Source organism: Sminthopsis crassicaudata, chromosome 2 (assembly GCF_048593235.1).
Source record: "Sminthopsis crassicaudata isolate SCR6 chromosome 2, ASM4859323v1, whole genome shotgun sequence".
Taxonomy (NCBI): domain Eukaryota; kingdom Metazoa; phylum Chordata; class Mammalia; order Dasyuromorphia; family Dasyuridae; genus Sminthopsis; species Sminthopsis crassicaudata.
The window spans coordinates 229,760,881-229,775,645 of record NC_133618.1 but is presented as its reverse complement, the minus strand read 5'-3'; the positions used below and the strand labels follow the sequence as shown (position 1 = coordinate 229,775,645).

At 42.7% G+C, this 14,765-nt stretch overlaps 1 protein-coding gene and 1 long non-coding RNA gene across 5 annotated transcripts; one reads left to right on the top strand and one right to left on the bottom strand.

Moving 5' to 3' along the window:
* Positions 1 to 644: 644 nt before the first annotated feature.
* On the bottom strand, positions 645 to 4,128 carry LOC141555521 (uncharacterized). Of its 3 annotated transcripts, none has more exons than XR_012486222.1 (2): positions 3,994 to 4,128; positions 645 to 2,203 (listed from the first exon to the last, which is right to left on the bottom strand). It is a non-coding gene; the product is annotated as an uncharacterized LOC141555521 (long non-coding RNA). The 3 variants fall into 3 exon arrangements; XR_012486221.1 differs by lacking the exon at positions 3,994 to 4,128 and adding an exon at positions 3,486 to 3,616; XR_012486220.1 differs by lacking the exon at positions 3,994 to 4,128 and adding an exon at positions 3,476 to 3,605.
* On the top strand, positions 4,073 to 12,831 carry PIGT (phosphatidylinositol glycan anchor biosynthesis class T). Of its 2 annotated transcripts, none has more exons than XM_074288478.1 (12): positions 4,073 to 4,325; positions 4,903 to 5,080; positions 5,913 to 6,040; positions 7,546 to 7,646; positions 7,827 to 7,913; positions 8,312 to 8,399; positions 8,488 to 8,585; positions 8,805 to 8,970; positions 9,880 to 10,080; positions 10,524 to 10,689; positions 10,801 to 10,884; positions 12,306 to 12,831. In XM_074288478.1, the coding sequence occupies exons 1-12, from the start codon at positions 4,139 to 4,141 to the stop codon at positions 12,556 to 12,558; spliced, it is 1,737 nt and encodes a 578-aa protein (XP_074144579.1). In that variant the 5' UTR covers positions 4,073 to 4,138; the 3' UTR covers positions 12,559 to 12,831. The 2 variants fall into 2 exon arrangements, 1 of the variants encoding a protein (XP_074144579.1); XR_012486219.1 differs by having other exon boundaries at positions 4,110 to 4,325; positions 10,524 to 10,715; positions 10,778 to 10,884.
* Positions 12,832 to 14,765: the final 1,934 nt, after the last annotated feature.

Below are 14,765 nucleotides of genomic sequence, written 5' to 3'. Positions count from 1 at the left end.
TACTTCAGATCCAGGTTGAGTTTGTTTTGTTTTGCTTTTTATTAGAAATGTAAGTTGTAGAACACATCCTTTTCCAAAATAAGTGGTTTTTATCCACATTAAAAAATTATAGATGTTTATTTGCCTTTGATAATTCTCTAAAATATTTTTAAGTTCTTTAAATATTATTTAAAATGTTAAAACAGATTCCATAAGCTAATCTGTAATGACCACTTTTACTATTTTAATGTTATGCAATTGAATTCAATTTTTTTTTTTTTTTTTTTTTTTTTAGTGAGGCAATTGGAGTTAAGTGACTTGCCCAGGGTAACACAGCCAGGACTTGTTAAGTATCTGAGGCCAGATTTGAATTCAGGTCCTCCCAACTTCAGGGCTGGTGCTCTATCCACTACATAACCAGCTGCCCCTGAACTCAAGCAAGGACCAATGCTTGCAATATGAGTTTCTTTACTAGCCACTTCATTTCTACTTTCTTTCCCTGCCTTAAATATATTTGAAGCTTTTGTCTGAATGGCTGTTCTGCTAAGGTGTTTTTTATTGCAATCTTCAATACTTACAGCTAAAAGATATTCCATTTCTAAAGTTCTAACACTTCTATTCCTCATAGCTGTTTGCAAACCACAAAAAGTTGACACAGATTTGCCTTTTTCTTTTATTTTGCCTGTGTATTTTATAATATTTTGTACTATAGATTGAGGCATCCAGACATCTTGTCCTATTTTAAAGTTACTATGATCAAGTTCATGTTGTTCAGTTACATCAAAATTTTGTTCCAATGTAATAGCAAGCTCCTTCCTTTTGATGCTGGCATTATTTCCATCTGAAGCATTCTTCCTTTTGTTCTTTTTGTTAATATATTTTAAAAAATTAACACAACTGTTGGTAATATGGTATATAGCAGCATATTATATCCATATCCAATAATAGGAAAGTGCAAATTGACTAATTCACACTTGTCATATTAATTGAATTACAGCATTAAATGAGACCTGGTACCATTTTACAATGTGCATTAATCACAACCTAGCTGTATTTTCATTCACTTCAGCTGGGACCTCTTGGTGGCTGCCTTCCCCAATGCAGAAATTTATCCTGTCATGAGACACCATCACTGGGAAGTGGGGCTTGGGAGGACATGCTGCTGACAACTCCCAGATGAGTAGGACTTTCAAATTGTCAAGGTCTTTTGGACAAATCCATCTGGTTTTCTCAGTCTTTAAAATCAGGAAGAAACAACATTGAAGAGAAAATGGCAGTCAGATTCCTGCTTGTGCAGTTGTGGTACCTGGTATCAATTGCTATGTGGATGGGATTATCCTAATAACAAGGTAAAGGAGGGCCCCTCACTGAAATCATGTTTTACCACATGGAGAGCTGCAAACCAGAAAATACCAGCTGAACACTGAATTCTTCTAATAGGTGTAGTGCCATCTCCCCTCCCCCCCCAAAAAAAACTCTTGTGGGGAGTGGGTGACAACCAAAGGACACTAAGGGTCTATCAAATCACATTAAAACATCAAGTCTCCTCAGCAATTGACTTCACAACCAAAAACTGCTCCAAAATTCTCATACAGTGAACCCAAACCATGCAGAGAATATCTGTACTATGCACCGTGTACATTTTCATATAAAAATATTCATTTTTGTTAATGTCTGTCAAGTTCTGAATAACAAAAGCAACAAACAAGCTCTGGCTCTACTCAGGGCCAGTTTATATTTTCTCCTCAGATGTCTCTTTCTCTTGCTATGGGTTCAAACTCGCACTAGCTATTTCCCCATTTATTAGGAGGACAGTGACTAGCCCTTAACCACTTAGTAACACATAGCTTTTACAAAGGGATATTTATCTCAAAGATATAACAAGAACAAATGTAAAAACATTTCTCCCAACATCATGCATGGGTCATAATTCCCATTATATCATTTTAGGGGAGGGGGTGGAGAAGAGAAAGAAATGGAAATTAGGTTCAAAATTGAGTTCAGTCCCTACATAGCATTGATCCCACCAAGTTCACAGCCAAAAGTGGCCGTCACTGCCCAAGGAGTCCTTTTGCTGGGCTGGATGGAGTCCTGAATAATCCCTTGCTTACTGCAGCATTGATGCTGAATTGTTGCAAAATTTGATCTGGATTCCTTGTACTCCCTGTGGCTTGTTCTCCTGGAGTTTGAAACTCTCAAAGGTTGTAGACTCCATTCTCTGCATCTAGCATGGAAAAGAATGAATGAAAAAGTCAAGAAAGCACCATTTGGGGAAGGCCATATGGCTTTTTACCATATGTTTTTTAGAGGATGCTGATTCAAATGTAGCCAAGAGAGTTGGAGCTGGAATTTGAAGATAACAATTCTAGCTATGTGGCTGGAAAGAGAAAGGTGACTCCCAACCACATGGTAGGCCAACTATAACCAATTATAATCTGTCCAAGGCACTTTCCTATACATCACCACAGTGCTTCTAGAAGTTGCTCCCTAGGCTTCTCCATTCAGTCAATATCTTAGCAAGCTGAGATCTGCAATATACTAGAACCTCATTAAACAAAAATAATTAAAAAAAAAAAAAAGACTATTGACTTTGGAGAGGACTTTTTTTCTTTGGCATCTCTGGGCCACACATAGAGTCTTTCCCCTAGGCTTACATCATCAATTGCCTATTGGATATTTCAAACTGGATCTTATCTTAAACTCAGTATTGTTCAAAATCCAGCTAATGATGTTTCTTCCAAAACTTCCCCTCTTCCAGTCTCCTTGGCTCACACACAAAATCAGTTGCCAAATTGTGCTGTTCCTATTTCCTTTTCTTCTATCCAACCCAAATTCTTTACTGATACAATTACTAACTTAGTAGAGGCAGCTTAGGGATACTACAGAATGCTGGACTCAGAGTTCGGGAAATGCGCATTAAAATTCTGTGACCCAGGGTAGTCAGCTTCAGTTTTCTTATCTATAAACTCAAATGGTTGTTAGGATAAAAATTGTAAAGTGCTTTGCAACCCTAAAAAGCACCATATAAATGCTAGCCCAGGTTATTGTAACGGCTTTTTATAACAGGCCCCAAGTCTGTCACTACTCCTTTTGAGACCTTATATACACTACTGCCGGAACTGATTTTCCTTAAGAGGATCTGACCTCACCACTGCTCTATCAATCAGCTCCAGGAGCTTCCTCCTAATACCTGTAGGTTAAACTATAAATTCTCCTGTAGCGTTTAAAGTCATACTCAAACTAGAAATTCTACTAGATATTCCCACGGTGAGCCACTCACAACGGCTTCTCTCAGTTCCTCACAAAACTCGTTTCTCATCTCCCCGCCTTTGCACTAACCAGCCACCACCCATTTCTGGAACGCACGCCTTCCTCCTTTCCGCCGGAATCTCTTCCACAGGTAGCGCTTGACCTCTGGTGCATTAAACCGCTCCTGACCCCGCAAAGTGCTGTATCTCTCCAGCTTGTATATTAGTATATATGTAAATGTCTATACCTGTACATACCCGCACCACACGTCCCCTAGAAGTTCTTTTTTTCCTTGTTAGAAAGTGAACTCTTTTGCACTTTTTTGTTTCATTCTATTCTTAAGTGACCCGCCGAGGCGCCTGGCGCATGCCCGTTGGGGTTGGGGGATTGGTGGTGAGGTCAGAAGTGTGAAGGTGAAGCGTTAGTGACGAGGGCGAGGAGGAGGGGCGGAGGTACGAGGCGGGCTTCCACAGAGGAGCTAGTAGAAAGGGGGATTCAAGATGACAGTTTGAGGAGAGGGATAGTAACATGCTCTATTCAGGGTGAGGGGAAATTTTTGTTAAAAAAAAAAGGGAGGTCTTCATGTTTTATTTTTTTAAAAAGTTGGGGATTTTATAGGAAAGTAAACAGGGGCCCAGAGAAAACGGGGAGCTCTAAGTACAAAAGTACAAACTCTGAACAAAGACACAGGCGCCCCAGCGAGAAAGGATTCCTCTTGCAGTTTCCCCTCTCCCGGCAGCCTCCGCGAGGCGAAGCGCGCCTCACCTCCAGCCAGGCGTCGCCGTGGTAACCCAATCCGGGGGCCCGCCGCTCTCCCGGAAGTCGCCGCCATTCATTCTCGCTATTGGGCAGAGGGCCTTAGGGGCGGGTTCTGCGGGCGGCCACGGCGGAGGCGGCCGCGGCTGTGGCCATGGCGGCGCCGCTCGTGCTGCACCTGCTGCTGGCGCTGCTCCTGGGGTCGGGCGGCCAGAGCAGGGCCGAACCGGAACGGGACAGCCTGCGGGAGGAGCTAGTCCTCACCCCGCTCCCCTCCGGGGACGTGTCGGCTACGTTTCAGTTCGGCACGCGCTGGGATTCGGAGCTGCAGCTGGAGGGAGGTGAGAGACGGCCGAGTAATTCCTTAGGGTGGCCTGCCTTCAGGTTTACGAAGAAGAGGCGGAGCTCAGGCCGGGGGCGGGGCTTGGCGGGAGGAGGGGTTTTGCTTCGTTAAGAGTACGCGGGGAAAGACTTAGGGGCGGGGCCTTTGGGCTATCAGGGCGGGGCTTCGGTGGTTTGGGAGGAAACGGGGACCTCTGCCCTGGAGATGTAGGAAGTCATGGGGTGAGGGTGAGTGGGACGCTTAGTGTAGGACATACCTCATCTTGAATGATGGCAGTGGAGGAAGTGCCATGTCAGGAGGAGGAGTTGGGAGACCAGGCGAGGTATTGGGGATAGAATTGAGACTAGGGTTTTTCCAGAGGTGGGCTCTGAGTAAGAATCGGACTCTGGGACAGGTATGGGGTTGGTGCGTGCTCCCAGACCACTTGGGGGGTGAGGGCGAGCAGGGGGCTCGAACTCCGTACCTCTTGTCACTGTCAGCCCTCCCTTTTGGGGCAGTGACAAGAGGAGTGGGGGCAGGGTTGGTCCAGTCCTCCTTCCCACAGGGGTCTCATCACTCATCTCTTTCCCTCTCAGTTTCTCATTACAGACTCTTCCCCAAGGTTTTGGGGCAGCTGATCTCCAAGTACTCCGTGCAGGAGCTCCACCTGTCCCTCACTCAGGGCTTCTGGAGGACTCGGTTCTGGGGCCAGCCCTTCCTGCAGGCCCCCGCGGGGGCCGAGCTCTGGGTCTGGTTCCAGGATTCCGTGGCGGAGTAAGTACCTGTGTCTGCACGCTGTTAGGCACAGAGGAGGGGAGAGGCTCCCCCACCTGCTCAAGGAGGAGTGCATCAGGTGCCTCCAGGGTCCTCCCGCCCAGCCCCCACGCAGCGATTTGCCAAAAAAAAAAAAAAAAAGTTACGTGAAAGGGACAGGACATTTTGTAGGGTGGTAACTAAAAGATGGAAAAGCCCAAAGTAGGTTTCCAGGAAGCCCTAACCTCTTAATTCTAACTCAAAATCTACTGAACCTTGTTATCTGCCTAGCTTTTTTTTTCTCACTTCTAGTTTTCATTTTCTCTCTCTCCCATTTTCTTTCTCTCTTTTCTGTCCTTTAGTTTGCCCTTCCCACTATTGTTTCCTCATTTGTAAAATGCAGGGGATGAACCAGATGCTCTCCAAGTTCCCTTTCATCTCTAAATCCTGGGATCCTAAATCATTTAGGTTTCAGGAGTCTCAGTTTTCTCCTCTGTAGTACATCACACACTTGTAGCCTGTATCTCAATAAAAAAACCCCACAGTCATTTAAATTTGAGTTATCTTTGGTAATAATAATGATGATGACCAGGAGAGGACTAGTCAGAGGGGAGGGGATCTTTCGAGGAGTTGGAGTTACAGGAGGAGGGGGAGAACAAAGAGATTGGGCTGTGAAGCATTTTGTCGTTTTTGCCTTGGTGACTAGTCTCTGTGATTTGGGGTTGGATTGTTTTGTTTAATTTTTTTGCTACACTTTTCCCTAATTTCACTCTGGGAGCCAGATCTGTGTGTAAGACGCATGGAAGCAGTCCCAAGACTGAATTAGGATATTTTCCCCTTCTTTTCTGTCTAGTGTTGATAAATCCTGGAAGGAGCTCAGTAACATCCTCTCAGGGATCTTCTGCGCCTCTCTCAACTTCATTGATTCCACCAATACTGTCACTCCTACTGCTTCCTTCAAACCCTTGGGGCTGGCCAATGGTGAGATAGTCCCAGAAACCCTCAATGTGAAACTGTAGGCTGAGCACCAGATTTGGAGCCAGAGGCTTCAGACCTAACTCTACCACTTGCCCCGATGTTCTTGGACAAGTCACTAATTTGCTCTAAACCATTTTCCTCAGGTACAAGATGAAAGTGTCATACTAGATGGATCTTATAAAGCCCCTTCCAACTACGAATCTCTGATCTTACGAATAAGAGTTCTTAACCTGGGGTCCAGGATGTGTTTTTTTAAAATGACATTTTGATAATTATATTTCAGTGTAATTGGTTTTCATTGTAATTCTTTGTATTTTATTTTGTGAATTTTAAAATGTTATTCTGAGAAGTCCTTAACTTCCCCAGACTGCCCAGAAAAGTCCATGACACCTAAAAGATTAAGAATCCTCAAGAAGGTTTAAGAATCCCTGCACTAGATCATAATTTTTAAGATCCTTTCTAGCTATGAATTTTACAGTTCTGTTACTCAATCCACATTCTTTTACTTTTCCTTATAGGATCCTAAAATTTTGGTGTTGGAAGAAATTTTAAAGAGCATCTAGTTCAACTCCCTTGTATTGAGATCGTGACCTAGAAAAAGAAAGTAACTGGGCAATGATCATTACCGTAGTTAAGTGACACAGTCAGGAATCTCCTTGGGGATTGACTGGAAATAGTGCTAGATTTGGGTCCTTGGAGAGTTGGGTTCAATTCTGTCTCATGTTTACTGTGTGACTGTAGACAAGTCATTTAGCTTCTTTTATTCAGTTTCCTCAACTCTAAAAATGAGAATTACTATCTGTAGTACTAACTCAGGATTGTTGTGACATTTAAATAAGATAATGTACGTAGAGTGCTTTACTGTATATATCAAATATCAGTTGTTATGTCGACTCATGGAAGGGATAAAATAGCACTTCAAAGCCAAGCCAGACTGTTATGAGGAGAGTGAATTTGCCAAGGTCTCTGGTCCTCTTGTTGGAAATTTGAACCCCAGAGGATGATGAAAAGAGAATATATTCTGCCCTCCTAAAGGCAGGGTGGCTTTCTCATTTCTAGTATTACCTGACAAAAACTCTAAGAGGAAGAAAATAGTTAATTAATCCTTGTCTTCTCTTGAGACTTAGTGAAATGGAACCTACTGCAAATCTCACAATGGTAATGCTTCATATAACTCTTTATTTTGTATCCCTCAAGTGCATTTATTTTATAAAAGTATGTGTTATACTTATTTATGTTAATGACTGATTTCACTACTATAAACTCTTTGAAGGAAGGCACCATGTTTTATCTAAAACTTTGTGTTTCCCCTTTGCTGGGTAAAAAGTTCTGCATGTAGTAGGCAGTTAGTATGTGAGATGATGAAAAGAAGTAGAAGTAGTGTTTGAGAGAAGCAGGGTGGAGGTAGGAAGAACATTAGCTCCAATCATCTAGAGTTTGGCTAGAGTAATTTTGGGATGAGTGACAGAGACCATCCTGACCCTGAGTTCTGATCTTTCTTCTTGTAGGTACCAACCATCACTTCCTGCGTTATGCTGTCCTTCCCCGAGAGGTGGTGTGCACTGAGAACCTCACTCCATGGAAAAAGCTCTTGCCGTGTAGTTCCAAGGTGAGATGAGTGGTTTGGAAGTATTCAGTCTCACTCTTCACCTCTCACCATTACCAAGGAACTGGGCTCCTTTGGGGATAGCAGTGAATGTGTCTGGAGAGACACCTTCCACATTACCAGGTAGTATCTCAAGAAATTCCCTATGTGGATATCAAATCTTTCTTTTCTTTTGCTCCCCAGGCCGGCCTCTCCGTGCTTCTTAAGGCCGAACGCTTGTTCCATACCAGCTATCACTCCCAGGCAGTGCATATCCGTCCTGTGTGCCGGGTAAGCCACTGAAGATGGAGTGAGCTCTTCCATGTACCAGTAATGTGAGGCATTTTGGGTACTAGTCATTTTTCTTAAGCTTTGACCTAAGCCAAAATGTTAAAAAAAAAAAAGGTTAAAGGTTAAAGTTCTAGACATGGAGTAAGGAAAGTATAGATTCAGCCCTGCCCCAGATACTTTGATCCTGCACAAGTTACTTAACATCTCTGGCTTTGGTTTTCTTAACTGTAAAATAAAGGGGTTGGATTTGCGGATCTCTAAGATCTCTTTTAGTTCATGAGCCATTGATTTTTATGATTCTGCAAAGGCCTAAAGCCAGATTGGGTAGGGATGGGAAATGCTACTACTGCCAGTCTTACATCAGCTTCTGTCCCCTTTAATATTTTATGATTTTTTAGGATGCCCACTGTGTCAGTGTCTCCTGGGAGCTGAGGCAGACCCTCACAGTTGTGTTTGATGCCTTTACCACAGGACAGGGGAAGAAAGGTAACAATCCTTGACTTCTACCCTATCCCCCACTGTGTGGACCCATCCAAGAGCTTCCTTTAACTCTTTTCTGTATTTGTCTCTGCAGACTGGTCACTCTTTCGGATGTTTTCTCGAACCATCACTGAGGCTTGTCCTTTGGCTTCCCAGAGTCATATCTATGTTGATATCTCCAGAAACAGTCAGGTAATAAATAGCTCAAGCTTACATTTCCATAACACTTTAAGGTTGATCGAATATTTTCTTTATAACAATCCTTTGAAATAGGGAGTGAGTATTTTTCTCTCTGTTTTAGAAGAAAGAAACTGATATACATTGGATATGCATCATATCTCATATCTATAGTCTTCCTTCCTTCCTCTGGAGGTACTGTTGATCTACCTACCTTTATTCTTATGCCCCTAGGAGAATGAGACTCTCGAGGTGAGTCCACCCCCAACATCCACATACCAGGCAGTTGTCCTGGGAGACCGGAGGACCTATGCTGTCTATGACCTGCTTAACCCTGCCACATTCAGTGGATCCCGAAGCCTCAATCTGCAGCTCAGGTGGAAACAGTTCCAAGATATTGGTGAGGGACTTGGAGACTCTTATTATGGGGAATCTGGGAAAGATATAGAGACCTCAAAAGGTGAGAGAGTAGCCATCTGGGGAGAGGGGGAAAAATTGGAACAATGCTGCAAAATTACCCATGCATGTATCTTGTAAATAAAAAGCTATTTTTTTAAAAAGGTGAGAGAATAAAATACAACAACTTAATAACATTGGAGTTGTAAGGAGTTATTACAATACTCTTACTGAAGTTCAAGAGGTTAAGTGACCAAGGGTCAGATCTGACATTTCAACTCATCTCTTTACTGTACATCCAGTCAAAGCTCTTTTCCTATTAATGCAACGTGTCTTCTTTTTGTTAATGTAATTTTTTTTTTTTTTTTGTCTGTCTCAACAGTCATGGGAAAATACACATTTTTTCTTTTTATGTCTATTATCTCAGTTTTTCTCCAAGACCAAGTCATTCTTGTGGGTAGTAAGGGCATGGGTTATTATTCCCATTTCTAGGTTCCCAGAGAGATTAAGGAGTTATCTGAGATCACATAGCTTGTTAGCAGGGGATAGGGCCTGAGGCTACAATCAAAACCTCATGGCACTAATCTGGAGGCTTTTTTTTTAACTTGGCTTTAGGATTCTAGGATAGATTAAGTGTTGTCTCAAACCATCCAGCTCCCTCATTTTGCAGATGAAAAATCTACACCCAAAGCAGGGGAATGGTTACCCGAGGTCATAAAGCAAGTTAGTGACAGAGTTGGGTCTGGAACCTAGGCCTCAGGATCTTGAGTTCTGAATTCTTTGCACTGCTTCAAACTTTGGGGAGAATGTTGAGTTAGAAAATGTGAGAAATTATCATTTTCCCCTTTTTGATTGAAGCCTCATTTGATGACCTGTTCATGTGGACCCTTTTGCTTCTCCATCTTTCCCACAGGGTCTCAGCTAGTTCCATTTCTGCATGCCCAACGATATGTGAGTGGCTACGGGCTGCAGAAGGGGGAGCTGAGCACTGTGCTGCACAATACACACCCGTATCGAGCCTTTCCTGTTCTGTTGTTGGAGACAGTGCCCTGGTACTTACGGCTCTATGTTCATACACTGGCCATCACCACCAAGGGCAAGGAGAACAAGCCAAGTAAGGATCCTAGCTAACCCCAACTACCCCCTTGCCTAACAATCCTCTGCCTCTTGTGGCTCCTGACACCCCTTTCTTTTCCATGACCCTTTCTTGGAACCTCAAAGCTTTGAGGGGTTTCACTTACTTTTAACCTTCCTTCCATGTGAGAGTCCATCTGTGTTGTTCCTAATAAAAATTTATCTTTTGCTGGAATACTTGTAGGGATGGAGAATTCATTGTTTCAGGAAGCAGCCCTTTCCACTCTTGGAAAGTTTTAACTCCATAGACTGTCCTCGACATTTTTAATCTTTGAAAACATTGTTCTGTCTGCCCAGACTGTTTCAGCCTTACCCCCTAAAAGCCAGGGTCTTGAGGCAAGAGATGAGGATGACACCTGTAAAAGGGTTGGTGTAAGCCTCCAAGACCAGGTGAGGGAAGTTGATGAATCTCTCTTGCTCCAGGTTATATTCATTACCAACCTGCACAGGACCGGTTGCGCCCCCACCTCTTGGAGATGCTTATTCAGCTTCCTGCCAATTCTGTTACCAAGGTCTCTATCCAGTTTGAACGTGCATTGCTCAAGTGGACTGAGTACACACCTGACCCAAATCATGGTTTCTATGTGAGGTATGTTGGGAAGCCTTTTGTTTATTGTCCTCGTCCTCCCCAATTTTTCCCAGACTCAACCTCTTTAAAGCTTGTTCCAAAAGATCAGAAACACATTTTATTTGTGTGCAGCCCATCTGTCCTGAGTGCCCTGGTGCCCAATCTGGTGGGAGCTAAACCAGCGAACTGGGAAGAAAGCCCACTCTTCAGTACAATGTGAGTGTCAAAATTTTATCCCCTGGGGGCAGCAACCCCCTCCTAAGCCCCTCCGTTGGTACTCTTTCAGAATATGCAGTATCTGGACAACCTGGGCCTCCATTTGAGATCTCTTTTCTGGAGGAGCTATTGGGAGGTGGGGGTCCTTTAGTCCTTTACTCAGCATCCTTTAGAGATACATACATTGGAGTAACCTCATACAATTCAGCTGTGGTTTGAAATGGAATAAAGAGCAGCATCAGTTTGGGGTGCTATTGGGAGGGGCCTGGGTAGGATGCCGAACTCCACAGCAGGCCCAAAGCAGAGGTGACAAAATCTTGACTGAATCTGAACAGAACCTTGTAAATGTAGACTCAGAGTCCTGGTTCAGGTGCTGAGACTGCAACACCTGAGTCTCCCTTAACTCATCTCTCAAATGGGAAAGGCTATGTTTGGACTATTTCCCTAATAGAGTGGTTTTAAGGGACATAGGATGGTGGAACCTGAGGTAGAAAAAACCTTGGACATCATCTAGTCTAATCTCATTGTATCAGATAAGAGTATATCTACAGTACGTTGTAATTCCTTCATTGCTGTAAATAACTCAGAATAGCAGAATTAAAAGAGAACTTAAGAGCATGGAACATTCTATGTTAAGACTGGAAGACATTTTCAGCACATGGAATCTCCAGTATTTGATAGGTACTTTAATAAAAATGTACTGAATTGAACTGCATTGAATTTTGGAGCTGAAAGGGATTGAAGAGCATCACGTTGAAGAGCTTGGAGGAACTTTAAAGGACCATCAAGTATAGGCTTTTTTTTTTTTTTTTTTTCAACTGAGACAATTGAGGCCTAGAAAAGGGAATTGGCCAACTCAAACTCATGTAATTATTAATGGACAAAGCTAATATTCCAGCCTAAGCCTGGACACTCAAGCCAGAGCTCCATGGCACTGCAACATGGCATATTCTTATGTCATATCTATAGTATATACCTAAGGACAGCACCTCCCTCAGGCCTCTCCCTCTGCTCACTGGGAACAGAAAAGATAATTGGGGCATTTTTCACAAGTGCTTTTTGGAAGTAAAAACATGGTCTCATTAAAGCCATTTTTCTTCCAAATAGTTTCTCATTGACCAAAGTCAGTTTACCTGACTGATAGCTTTGGGTGGCAGTAGGTGGGTAAGATGGTGTAAACAAGAGACCTTTGGCCTGTGAGATCAGGAGATGTGGATTCATGTCTCTGTTTTATCCTTTCCTAGCTGTGAGTCTGAAATTTGAGGATTGTGGTACCTGTGCAGTTGGTAAGGTGGGATTGTTGTGAGCACAGCATTTTGTAAATCTGAAGGTTTTATGGAATGTGCTGACATGGATGTGAAGGTGAAGAAGGGGCTTACTTCTCAGGCTCCCTCCAACCTCTTTGTTTCCCTCCCTGGCAGGTTTCCTGTTTCTGACAGCTCCAGTTATTTTGTGAGACTCTACACTGAGCCACTGCTGGTGAACCTGCCTACGCCAGACTTCAGCATGCCCTACAACGTCATCTGCCTCACCTGCACAGTCGTGGCTGTCTGTTATGGCTCCTTTTACAACCTTCTTACTCGTACTTTCCACCTCGAGGAGCCCAAACGGAGTAGGCTTGTCAGGTGGTTGGCCAATATTATCCGCCGAATCAGAGGCGTCCCCCCTGTGTGACCCACCTTATCCTTCTTGCTCTCTCAAGACGTTGCCCTTTTCCATATATCAGAGCATACTCTGTCTCTGAAATCTTTATCTGGTGGCCTCTCATTCTCCATCACCTAACCTGCCAAGAATCCAGAGTCAGACAAATGCCTGGTGTCCCCAGGATTGGCCAAAGGAATAGTGGGAGGAGCAGGACTGGCCTTTCCTGATCACATTGTGAGGTGGGTGGAGCCTGTTTGCTGCTGAGCAGCTGATGTTTGGAATAAAGCATGGCTGCCACCCTGACTTAGTATGGTTTTGTTTCTGGCTTAGGGAGCCTTTATGAGAGAGAAGGATCCTGTTTGCTACAGAGAACTGTGGGTCTATAGACCAGTCATTTTCTTTCTCTGGGTCTCTGTTCCATGAGGTGAAGGAGGTTGAACCAGCTGATCCCTAAGGTTCTTTCCAGCTTTAAAGTTCCAGGTTTTTTACAGTGGGGGAGTTAAGAGTTTCACTTAAAATACAATAGAACCTGCTGGGTTGACAGGAACTGAAGAGGCTCTAAATCAGTGTTGTTGTTAAATTTGAATGAAGGATGAACATAACAGATCATATAATTTTAGGGCTTTACAAAATACTAGACAAAAATGAAAAGGGTGAACTTACCACTAGTGAAAAAAATTAAAGCAATAATTAGGAGGCTATTTGGAAAAATAGGTAAAGAAGGAGTCCTGCCAAATTCCTTCTACTGACACCTAAACTTTAAGAAGAGCTAAAACAATCTGCTTAATGAATATAATGTCAAAATTTTTAAATATTAGATTAGCAAAGAGACTACAACAACTTACCAGGATAATATGCTATGATCAAGTGGGATTTATACCAGGAACGTGAGGTTGATTCAATATCAGGAAACTTGTCATAATTGACCATACTAATATCAAAACCACAAAAGTCATATGGTAATCTCAGTAAATACAGAAAAAGATTTTGACAAAATACAGTACCCAGTCCTATTAAAAACAGCAAAGAACATAAGGACAAAGGGATTTTTCCTTAAAATAATAAGCAGCATTTATCTAAAACCATCAGAAAGCACTATTTGTAACGAAGAGAAGCTGGATGCATTCCCAATAAGATCAGGGTGAAACAAGGATGCTCATAATCACCACTATTATTCAGTATTGTACTACAAATCTTGGCTTTAGCAAGAATAAAAGAAAAAATAAATTAGAATAGACAATGAGGGGATAAAACTATCACTTTGCAGATGGTATGATGACATACTTAGAGAATCCTAGAAAATCATCAAAAACCTACTTGAGAAAACAGCTTTAGCAAAGTTGCAAGATATAAAATAAATCTACACAAATTATCAGCATTTCTATATTTTACTAACAAACCCCAGCAGCAAGAGATAGAGAAATTCCATTTAAAGTAAAATATTTGGGTCTCAGCTTGCTGACAAACCCAAGGATTGAACAAATACAATTGTAAAACACTTTTCACAAGAAATACTAGAAAGCATCTCTCCCCTTTTTTTTTTTAAACAAGAATCTAACAGACCTGGAACAGCATTCTAGAGCATGTTTGTGATAGAACTGGGACTAGAATTTTAGCCTCCCTCACATCACCTAGAGTCTTGTCAAGAACTGCCTGTTTCTGGGCTCCTCCAGAGGGAAACCGTTTACTGTCTTTAGAGGGTAGTGGTGGGGGAAGGCAGCAATGCCCATAGCTGCCTCCTTGGAGAATTGGGTTCTAAGGACAACTCCAGCCTGAAATGTTTTTTTTTATTACTAGTGTAGGCAGGTGGAATGCTTCATGGTGGATTTGGAGAGTGAGGACTGGGACTCACAGCTCTGCTTCCTACTTATTCCAGTGTCTGCTCCCTGTTTTGCATTTTTTCCTTGGGTCCCGAAATGGAGTCATTAAGTCACACTTGTGGCCTGAAGTTTAAGTTGGCCTTAAACCTAATCCTGAATGTTCTGACCCTGCTGGAGTTGGGGAGAGGGGACTAATAAATTTCCCTAACTAATCAGCACTCTAGCTGGTACATCTTATAACTTTGCTCCTAATGGAGTACGAAAATGAGTCCTATTTGTCTCTACATGGTGGTAATCATTACCTAGGGTTTTGTAAATCCTCATTGGCTAGAGATGGAGCAGGAGCTATAGAGAAAGCATTTGTAAGGCTATTTCCTAAAAGTGTCTGCTAGCTTTTTCACTAAGAATGGTACCATC

Excerpts from the sequence above, each read along its gene's own strand:
- PIGT (XM_074288478.1), top strand. The coding sequence starts at position 4,139 with ATGGCGGCGCCGCTCGTGCTGCACCTGCTGCTGGCGCTGCTCCTGGGG. Across the intron at positions 5,081-5,912 it reads TTCCAGGATTCCGTGGCGGA|TGTTGATAAATCCTGGAAGG; the intron begins GTAAGTACCTGT and ends TTTTCTGTCTAG. Across the intron at positions 7,914-8,311 it reads ATATCCGTCCTGTGTGCCGG|GATGCCCACTGTGTCAGTGT; the intron begins GTAAGCCACTGA and ends ATGATTTTTTAG.